Source organism: Clarias gariepinus, chromosome 12 (genome assembly GCF_024256425.1).
Source record: "Clarias gariepinus isolate MV-2021 ecotype Netherlands chromosome 12, CGAR_prim_01v2, whole genome shotgun sequence".
Classification (NCBI taxonomy): domain Eukaryota; kingdom Metazoa; phylum Chordata; class Actinopteri; order Siluriformes; family Clariidae; genus Clarias; species Clarias gariepinus.
The window spans coordinates 13,553,420-13,565,000 of NC_071111.1; the positions used below are offsets into that span (position 1 = coordinate 13,553,420).

General features: G+C 36.4%; 1 protein-coding gene across 1 annotated transcript in view; it reads left to right on the forward strand.

Moving 5' to 3' along the window:
• Positions 1-472: 472 nt before the first annotated feature.
• Positions 473-11,581, forward strand: part of atxn10 (ataxin 10) — a 21,793-nt gene continuing 10,684 nt past the window's right edge. The window contains exons 1-8 of the mRNA XM_053508600.1: positions 473-608; positions 4,731-4,910; positions 6,395-6,480; positions 6,674-6,770; positions 6,900-7,067; positions 7,166-7,246; positions 7,662-7,818; positions 7,915-8,020. Of these exons, the coding sequence (XP_053364575.1) occupies positions 496-608; positions 4,731-4,910; positions 6,395-6,480; positions 6,674-6,770; positions 6,900-7,067; positions 7,166-7,246; positions 7,662-7,818; positions 7,915-8,020 (988 nt within the window). The 5' untranslated portion in view covers positions 473-495. The remainder of the gene's footprint in view (positions 609-4,730; positions 4,911-6,394; positions 6,481-6,673; positions 6,771-6,899; positions 7,068-7,165; positions 7,247-7,661; positions 7,819-7,914; positions 8,021-11,581) is intronic.

Consider the following 11,581-nt stretch of genomic DNA (forward strand, 5'->3'; position numbering starts at 1 on the left):
CATGCAAACTCCATGCACACAGACCTGTGGTGGGAATTGACCCTGGACCCTGGAGGTGCGAATCGACAATGCTGCTGGCCAATGCCACAGTGCCACCAACAATACATACAGTAATTTTCTTGTAGGAAACATGTGGTCTAAACATGGTTTCGAAAAAAGCAGGTTTATGTCATTTAAAAATAAAATACAATATAAGAATATAAAATAAAATGGGTTTAAAGCTTAAAAACAATTTCCTGTAAAATTATTTAGTAATATTGTAGGACTTATACAAAAAAACCGAATACATGTAATTAATAATAATTGTAATAATAATAATAATAATAATAATTTAGACATTTTATAATTGTGTAATAAAATAGAGCGAAGTCAACTGTCAATCGGTCCTCTCCGGCTGAGATGCCAAAAACGTCACTTCCGCTGCCACGAGCTCGCGCTGAAAGGACTTTAATTTTGAAATTTGTCAGCGTTTCGTTGTTAACTTAGTGAACGCACATGCTAAGCATGAACTCCGTGATGGATGAAGTGCTGTGTGCGGACACGCTGACTGTGGAGCATTTGTCCTCTTTACAGAGTGTAACGAAGGCTTTAAGAGATGAGCAGCTCAGGTGCGAAAACATTATCTTGGCGATGAAGTGGGACTCCTTATCTACCTACAGTCACATCTGTTACAATTAGCTTAGCTAACCTCAGTGCTCTGTGATAACTGTTTCCAGATCTAATATAGTTAATAACACAATGTGTGACTGTGGGTTGCAATGGTGCCTGTTATTGTAGAGAGAGTTTATAGTAGAGTTTATGCAGTGGTTATTATAGCATGTTTTAATGTTTTTGGTCAACACGTCAATCATTAAAATTAAATTTACTTTGCTAAACGTATAAGAAACATATATATATTTTTGTAAATACTAGGGATTGGAATCACCAGTCACTGACCGATGCGATAATATCGTGATACCCAGTTACCGGTTAGATTAAAATCGTGATTCTATAAGGATAACGATTTTATAAATATCCTGTTCCGATGTTGCTTTTTTCTTCGGTTTTGTTACAATTTAAAATAGTTTTAATTATGTTTAATGAAAAATTAAATGTAGCCCATTCCATATACCCTAATTTTTTTTTTTACTGAAAAACCTGTATTTAAACAATACAAACTAACTTCAAATACAAGAGTTTATCATTTAACTTAGCAGCCTGTATCGCTATCATCTGTCATAATTATTATTTTAAAACAAACTTGGCAAATAATTAACTCCTTACACACGGGATAAAAATATAGAAGTAGTTCAGAGTGCACTACCTGTAGGATTATAACGAAACAGTGACATTTTACCACCTCAAATGCCTCCGAAGTCTCAAAGCTCAGCCTGACAGAGAGTGCACGGGAACGTGCGGCTTCTTGGTTATATCTGAGGCTGTTCGGCTAATCATCGGTCATGGCAAATCAAACCTGCCAGTTCTAGTTATTGATCTTTTGTAAGTCACTCTGTCTAACAGAGCCTGCCAAATGCCTAAATATAAATGTTTCGATTGACTGATTCATATCTATTATTAATGTAAAATCTATTTGCATTTAAAATCAATTTTAGAGTCTTTAATACATACATACAGCACTGTGCAAAAGTCTTAGGCACCATATTATCTGTAGTACAAATGTTATAGACAGTGCCAGTTAAAGTTTGGACAAAAGTTTGTAAATATTTTTTCCAATTCTTTTTTTTTTTTTTTCCAAAAAATACTCTTCGATTTTTCAAAACTGAGAGAACACATAAAGGTCAGCTGTTCTGGAAGAACTCATACACTCCAGCATACTCAGTAAAACCTAACAGCTGTTTTACTTTAAAACTGCACAAATCTGTATCTAACACTACTGAATATGTTCAAGCTTAAAGTTTTTACACCAAAAATTGACTGTGTTTATTTTATTACTTTTTAGTGCTCCAAATACAAGTTTCTGTTATGTAGAAAGTCATCCTTCTTATGTATACTGGATTGTATGGTCACAAGATGTTTGCACAGTACTGTAAATAAAACAGCTGTTAGGTTTTACTGAGCATGCTGGAAAATATGAGGTCCTCTGACAACTTTGCCCTTTGCCACACTTGCTCCTTTCTGTTTTTTGTTTTTTTTTGCAATGCCCAGGAGCGTACATTAGGTTTATGTTTCCATCTAAACGCTGATCTGTAATGTAATATGTTGCTTTTTTTACAGGCTGGCAAATATTATTCTGTAATGTTTTATTTATTCATTTTTAAGTTATGTCTGGATAGTGATTGGTTTTGGACATTATAATGCAGACATGAACAACATGACAATTAACATTTGTACTAGAGGTAATATGGTGCCCTTTGCACCAAAAAATTACCCTAGGGCAATTTAGTATAGCTAGTTCATCTTTTGGCATGTTTTTAGAGGTGGGAGGTAACCTATGCAGATGTGAAAGAAACTCGCAGAACCAGACAGACTAAAGTGCAGATTTGTCGGCCTCTGAGTGGCGCAGTGGTAAAGTGCTTGCCCTATCATGTGGTGATTGCTGGTTCGAACCCCGGGTAATGCTCAAGTTCAAGTAGGCTTTATACAGTTACATATACAGTTAGTACACAGTGAAACGAAACAACGTTCATCCAGGACCAAGGTGCTACATGCAACATAAATTTACAACATAAATTAACAGAAAAACTTAACTAGCTAACTAAGAGGCCTAGTTAGCTGCCTAGCAGAGACCAGACAGATTGACCTAACATAAATTACAACATAAATTAACAAAAACTAACTAGCTAAGGAAGGCTATCTACAGGGTTTTTACAGACAACATAAAGTGCACTTGCAAATGTGCAAACAAATGTGCAAACAAATGTGCTACAAAGTGACAGTGCGATAACATAATAATAAGGTGTTGAGGTAGTGGAAAAACAGTAAACAACTAAACTTCCCTAACTAAACTTAGTTTAGGACACGACTAAATTAGGGACACGACTAAATTAGGGAAAAAATCTGGGGGAAAAAACAATAATAATAATAATTTATAAGGTTTAGATTCGACCTGGAGACCAAGGAGATGTGAAACAGCAGAAATTAAATAAAATTGTTTTTAAAACTAAAATATACATTCAGTTATTTGCAAAAACAATATCATCACAGACTTTTAGGTTCTTAAGTGCTACAGTAAGTCTCACATTGTATATCATACCTTAGTGATTAAGGTGGTTGATCAGAAACATGTGATTTTAAATGGCTATTAGCCACTTCATTGACACTACAGTAGCTGACCCTATACTGATCCCAACTTCCTAACAGAGAATTCAAGATAATCAGAAAGAAAATATCCATCACCTGTAATTACTGTATTTGACGTTATTAGAATTTAATATAAATAAGTGCTCTTATTGTTTCTCTAAATATTCTGCTAACCATCATGATTAAGTGTTTGAATACAATATCTGGATTATCAGTGCTGCAGGAAGGCACATGTTATCACATTACCTTAAATGAATAATTAAGATCACATTAGAGAATTTACAACATAAAAAAGACTTAATCAGGCTTATTCAATTCAATTTCAATTAAATTTTATTTGTATAGCGCTTTTAACAATTGCCATTGTCCCAAAGTAGCTTTACACAATCAAAAGAATTATTTAAATTTGTATGGAATTTAAATGTGTATGAATCAAAATGGTCAGATAGTCCCTGGTGAGCAAGCCGAGGGCGACAGTGGCAAGGAAAAACTCCCTGAGATGGTAGAATGAAGAAACCTTGAGAAGAACCAGACTCAACAGGGAACCCATTCTCATTTGGGTGAAACAGAGAGCAGGAATTGATTTGCATTCATACTGTGTGTTAGTTGGCAGGCAGTTCAGCATAACAGTTGATGTTAATCGATGTTAATATAAAGTCCAGTTAGTTCGAGGCCAGAACCGTCTTCTAGGTAGAGGGAATCATCCCCAGACACGAGACGCACCCCAAAGAGACACACGGGGCATCCATGTGACGAGATCTCCATCCAGAAGCGGGGCACCAGGATGGGTCAGACAGGTCTGGAGGGCAGAGGGAGTCTGGATCACTGGCAGCTTATGAACAACATGTGTAGCTCGACGGAGAGAGAGGGAGCAGGAAAGAGAGCAGAAGAGAAGAGATAACAGTTAGGTCTGGTTACAGTCATATAATGTATAAGGTAAATGTATATTTACTGTAGAGTGCAAGCAGAGACTCTGGCAGGACTAACTATGACAACATAACTAAAAGGGAGAGCCAGAAGGAAACACAGACATAAGGGCTCCCTGAGATGTAAAGCAACCAATCACCACACCGTCAACAAACCTGAGTGATCAATGAGAGTGGGGAGGACAGCATCTAAATATACCAGTTTACCATAATACTCTGCGTCTATAAGTCCCCCAGATCTGCTTCTTTACCTAAGGCAAATCAATTTACAAAAATGCTTGATTAAATAAATAGGTTTTTAGCCTGGACTTAAACACTGAGACTGTGTCTGAGTCCCGAACACTAATTGGAAGACTATTCCATAATTTTGGGGCTTTGTAAAAAAAAAAAAGGTCTATCCCCAGCTGTAGTTTTCATAATACGCGGTACTGATAAGCAGCCTGCATCCTTTGATCGAAGTAGGCGTGGTGGATCGTAAGACACTAGCAGTTCACTCAGATACTGCGGTGCTTATGTGTGGTGCATTGTGGCCCTTACATTACAGTTCTGTATTTCTGCTCCCAGGTGTGATGTGGAGAATGAGGTCCTGTGCAGTCTTTCTGCACTCTTATTAAGACTTTCGGAAAATCTACAAGAGGACCATGAGGCACAGACAGTACCAACTTGTCTCCAGCTTACAGCCGAGTGCTTCCGAGCGCAGAGAAATGCCTGTGTGCAGTGTCCTCGCAACCAACACATTCTACGGTAACTTATAGTACCTTGCATCTTACTGGTGGGTTTATTAAAGATTGCACCAACAGCGCTTAGGCATGAGCATCCACAACATTTACAATTAGCGTAGCGCAGGCATACTGTCATATTCTATATCTTTTTTTTATGGGAACTTTATTTAAATTAGCTGTGTCATTGTAAATGGAGGTTTGGTCTGTCATATTTACACCTGATAGGATTACTAGGAGCCTTTAATGAACAAGAACTGTTTGTCTCATGTATCAGACTAAATACAAGCTAATTTATTTGTCAATCAGTAACAAGAGCCTTTACATACAGTACAGGAAAAAACCTTTATTAAAGTCCAGTTTAGAAAAACATATTTATTCTTTTATTACTACCAAATAAGCACTCTTTGCAACCATAGTAAGCAAAAAAGCATTTCAGAAGACTTAACACCACAAACCCTGAAGTGAATGGGCTACAACAGCAAGAGACTAAATCAGGTTCCAGTCCTGTCAGCTGTGCATACTATTCTGACGATATCATGAGCAAGGACATTCGCAAACTGGACAGATATTTTTATATAAATTTTTTTGGGGAATTTTTTTCCAGATTTTCTCCCTAATTTAGTCGTGTCCAATTCCTCCCCGTCACTAGGGGGCTCCCACATTAAGGCTACCACTACCACCCGGTCGGGAGGGCCGAAGACTATCGCGTGTTTCCTCCAGGCCGCCAGCCGACCGCATCTTTTTCTCGCTCACACACCATTGGGGGGGGCCTAACACACTCGGAGGACAGCGCTATTCGCTCCTTTCGCTTGCGTGAGCTCACAGACGCCTCTGATTGGCTGTAAAGCCATGATTAATGTGGGAGCACGAAGTACCTCTCAGATATTGACTGGAAAAAAATCACATATCACTTTTTCTCACATCACATATATTTTTTTAATTTATTGCATCTTCAACAGTTTTGGTAAGTTCAATGCTAGAATCCAGATTCTTGTTTTTGGCTGAACTGAGTAAAACTACTGTATCTACGGTCTTTTTCTGTTGTAGCCCATCCACCTCAAGGCTCGTTGTGTTGTTCTATCTGAGATGCTTTTCTGAGTTGCTATCAGATTGTTAAGTCTATATCAATAAGACTTTTCCACCAAAAGAACTGTCGCTTATTTCTTTTTGTTTTTCCACGCCATTTTGTGTCAACTTTAAAGTTAATTGTATAAAAGATTCCCAGGAGATCAGTTTTCTTAAATACTTAAACCAGCCCATCTGGTACCAACAATCTCATCACAGAGATCATACTTCTCATTTTCCCCTTCTGATGTTTGATGTGAACATGATGCTCTTGATGTGTATCTGCAGGATTTTATTCTTAGTGCTGCTCCTCATAATTGACTGATTGCATAACTGCAAAAATGTGCAAGTATATAGGTGTTTAGCAGACTCCCTGCCATTTCCCACAAGCTGCCAATGTGCTTTTGAGTGAAGGTGTCACTTTTAATCTGTCCTTAATAGGGATCAGGGTTGTATCCAGGTAACACTAAAGGTTCTAGGAAAGTTGCTTAGCCTTGTACCAGGAGCTTCTGATCATCGTCTTGAAGGTAAGTCTATTATGTGTCAAACGATATTTAAAACCTATCTATGTTTTGCTTATAATGGTCCTGATTCTTATCTGACTAGTTCAACACAATGCAGTATGATCATGTGACGTTTCTGTATAGTACATTTACATTCCAGAGTGACTGTTGTATTGTAGTTTGACATTGCAACAGATCTAATATCTTGTTTTGGCAGCACTTCGATGTGGAATTCAGTTTCTCGGCAATGCCGCAGTTGGGAACCAACTATGCAAAGATGACATTTGGGCCTGTGGTTTTCCACACATGTTTTTGTAAGCGAATTTACATCACCCAAACCAGGCCTGCTTATTTCATTATGCAGGTCCCCATAATAGTGCGACTGGTTCCATAGATTTTGTGCCAGGAATGCTTCTAAATCAGGCCTTCTGTTGTCTTTTCAGGGATCTTTTAAAAGTAAGTGATGAGAAGGCTGTGGCATATGCATGCATGGTCATTTACACCTGTCTGGATACAGAGAAGACAGAGCAACTCGGCAAGGATCCTATCAAGCTGAAAGTAGCTCTGAAGATCAGTGAGCTGTGTCGGACCCTGCCTGATATCGACTGGACGTAGGTTGCGTTTAGCAGATCTGGTTACTTTAGGCTTAGCTGTTAGCCATGGAAATCTTGTATAATTGTAATAAAATAAGTGTGGTTTGGTTTTGCAGAGTATTGATTGTCACACAGCATTTCCTCAAATCCTCTGAGCTGACCGAGAAGCTGTATACAGAGATGGATCATAATGAAAGGTAGCAACACTTATAGAAGCTGCCATTTTCAAGAACTGAAGAGTGAACTGACTGAAAAGATTAATTTCCTTTTATATGGGCAAATAACTGCTTTAATACAAACATGTGCTTCACTGCCTCCTTTGAAATTAATTTTGAAATTAAACCTTTATACTGTATGGATCATCATTACTTGTAGATTTCTGACCTGCTGCATGTGCCCTAAACAGAAGGGGTTTAGACCAATAACAAAGTGCAAATGTTTGATAGCTTATAGTGTGGCACATCTATGAGGCTGCTGATTTGTCTGCTAATGTCTTTAAAATGAACATATATATTTTGCTTTGTTCATTTTCCTTAATAACAGGGATTTTACAATTACATGTTAAAACATATTCTGTGTACTTACCGTGTATTCTCACTTGCTTTTGAAAAGGCTTACATTACTGGAGCTTGTGTCAGCCCATCTTGGAGAAGTTAAAGAGGATGAAAGTGTGATTCCATTAAGAACAGCTCAGTTTTTCGCATTGTCTTTCCAGCACCACTGCAAGGCTGTTCTCTCTCTCAGCTCCGTCTCGTCAGCTGATGAGCAGGTAATTATCTTCTCAAACTTCACCGTATGTTAACACACATCCGGGCTGAATTTACCACAGAGTCTACTGATATCTCATTTGGTTTGTGTGAATAAGGCCTTGGCAGTGATCAGGCTCCTGGATATTCTCTGTGACATGACATCAGGACTGAGAAAGTTTATGGCTCTGCAGGATCATCCGGACCTTCTCCAAACAACAATTGGTAATCATGTTGTGGTTGGTCAGCTTACAGAATTTACTTTTTAAATCTTAGCAACACTTTCCTTAAAGCTTATCCAAAAATTATTCAGTGCACAACTTATGAAATTGTAAGAGATACAAAGAACAAGCCACTGGCCAAATCAGGTTTTAATAGTTTTGCTGCAACAAATTTTCAGCAATGATTTAGTAAAAAAAAAATCAGAGAAGATAATTTTTTTTATACATTGTTGTTTTGTAGTGTGTGTGCGCGTGTATGTGTGTGTATGTGTGTGCGCGTGTGTGTGTCTATTTATGTATGTATGTGTGTGTGTGTGTGTCTATGTATGTATGTGTGTGTCTATGTATGTATGTGTGTGTGTGTCTATGTATGTGTATGTGTGTTTCTATATATGTATGTGTGTTTCTATATATGTATGTTATGTATGTATGTATGTACTGTATGTATGTATGTGTCTATGTATGTATGTATGTGTGTGTGTCTATGTATGTATGTATGTATGTGTGTGTGTCTATGTATGTATGTATGTATGTATGTGTGTGTGTCTATGTATGTATGTATGTGTGTGTGTCTATGTATGTGTGTCTATGTATGTATGTATGTATGTGTGTCTATGTATGTATGTATGTATGTATGTGTGTGTCTATGTATGTATGTATGTGTGTGTGTGTCTATGTATGTATGTATGTGTGTGTGTGTCTATGTATGTATGTATGTGTGTGTGTGTGTCTATGTATGTATGTATGTGTGTGTGTGTGTCTATGTATGTATGTATTTGTGTGTGTGTGTCTATGTATGTATGTATGTGTGTGTGTGTGTGTCTATGTATGTATGTATGTGTGTGTGTGTGTGTCTATGTATGTATGTATGTATGTGTGTGTGTGTGTGTCTATGTATGTATGTATGTGTGTGTCTATGTATGTATGTATGTGTGTGTCTATGTATGTATGTATGTGTGTGTCTATGTATGTATGTATGTGTGTGTCTATGTATGTATGTATGTGTGTGTCTATGTATGTATGTATGTGTGTGTGTGTGTGTCTATGTATGTATGTATGTGTGTGTGTGTGTGTCTATGTATGTATGTATGTATGTGTGTGTGTGTGTGTCTATGTATGTATGTATGTGTGTGTCTATGTATGTATGTATGTGTGTGTCTATGTATGTATGTATGTGTGTGTCTATGTATGTATGTATGTGTGTGTCTATGTATGTATGTATGTGTGTGTCTATGTATGTATGTATGTGTGTGTCTATGTATGTATGTATGTATGTATGTATGTGTGTGTCTATGTATGTATGTATGTGTGTGTCTATGTATGTATGTATGTGTGTGTCTATGTATGTATGTATGTATGTGTGTGTCTATGTATGTATGTATGTATGTATGTATGTGTGTGTCTATGTATGTATGTATGTATGTATGTATGTATGTGTGTGTCTATGTATGTATGTATGTATGTATGTATGTGTGTGTCTATGTATGTATGTATGTGTCTATGTATGTATGTGTCTATGTATGTATGTATGTATGTATGTATGTATGTATGTATGTATGTGTGTGTCTATGTATGTATGTATGTATGTGTGTGTCTATGTATGTATGTATGTATGTATGTGTGTGTCTATGTATGTATGTATGTGTGTGTCTATGTATGTGTGTGTCTATGTATGTGTGTGTCTATGTATGTATGTATGTACCTGTATGTATGTATGTATGTATGTATGTATGTGTGTGTCTATGTATGTATGTATGTATGTATGTATGTATGTGTGTGTCTATGTATGTATGTATGTATGTATGTATGTGTGTGTCTATGTATGTATGTGTGTGTGTGTCTATGTATGTATGTATGTATGTATGTGTGTGTCTATGTATGTATGTATGTATGTATGTGTGTGTCTATGTATGTATGTATGTATGTATGTGTGTGTCTATGTATGTATGTATGTATGTATGTATGTATGTATGTATGTGTGTGTCTATGTATGTATGTATGTATGTATGTGTGTGTCTATGTATGTATGTATGTATGTATGTATGTATGTATGTATGTGTGTGTCTATGTATGTATGTATGTATGTATGTATGTATGTATGTATGTATGTGTGTGTCTATGTATGTATGTATGTATGTATGTGTGTGTCTATGTATGTATGTATGTATGTGTGTGTCTATGTATGTATGTATGTATGTATGTGTGTGTCTATGTATGTATGTATGTATGTATGTATGTGTGTGTCTATGTATGTATGTATGTATGTATGTGTGTGTCTATGTATGTATGTATGTATGTATGTATGTATGTATGTATGTATGTGTGTGTCTATGTATGTATGTATGTATGTGTGTGTCTATGTATGTATGTGTGTGTCTATGTATGTATGTATGTATGTATGTGTGTGTCTATGTATGTATGTATGTATGTGTGTGTCTATGTATGTATGTATGTATGTATGTATGTATGTGTGTGTCTATGTATGTATGTATGTATGTATGTATGTATGTATGTATGTATGTATGTGTGTATGTGTGTGTCTATGTATGTATGTATGTATGTATGTATGTGTGTGTCTATGTATGTATGTGTGTGTCTATGTATGTATGTATGTATGTATGTGTGTGTGTCTATGTATGTATGTATGTGTGTGTGTGTGTGTCTATGTATGTATGTATGTATGTGTGTGTGTGTCTATGTATGTATGTATGTATGTGTGTGTGTGTCTATGTATGTATGTATGTGTGTGTCTATGTATGTATGTATGTGTGTGTCTATGTATGTATGTATGTGTGTGTCTATGTATGTATGTATGTGTGTGTCTATGTATGTATGTATGTGTGTGTCTATGTATGTATGTATGTATGTGTGTGTCTATGTATGTATGTATGTATGTGTGTGTCTATGTATGTATGTATGTATGTGTGTGTCTATGTATGTATGTATGTATGTGTGTGTCTATGTATGTATGTATGTATGTATGTATGTGTGTGTCTATGTATGTATGTATGTATGTGTGTGTCTATGTATGTATGTATGTGTGTGTGTGTCTATGTATGTATGTATGTGTGTGTGTGTCTATGTATGTGTATGTGTGTTTCTATATATGTATGTTATGTATGTATGTATGTACTGTATGTATGTATGTGTCTATGTATGTATGTATGTGTGTGTGTCTATGTATGTATGTATGTATGTATGTGTGTGTGTCTATGTATGTATGTATGTGTGTGTGTCTATGTATGTGTGTCTATGTATGTATGTATGTATGTGTGTCTATGTATGTATGTATGTATGTATGTGTGTGTCTATGTATGTATGTATGTGTGTGTGTGTCTATGTATGTATGTATGTGTGTGTGTGTCTATGTATGTATGTATGTGTGTGTGTGTGTCTATGTATGTATGTATGTGTGTGTGTGTGTCTATGTATGTATGTATTTGTGTGTGTGTGTCTATGTATGTATGTATGTGTGTGTGTGTGTGTCTATGTATGTATGTGTGTGTGTGTGTGTCTATGTATGTATGTATGTATGTGTGTGTGTGTGTGTGTCTATGTATGTATG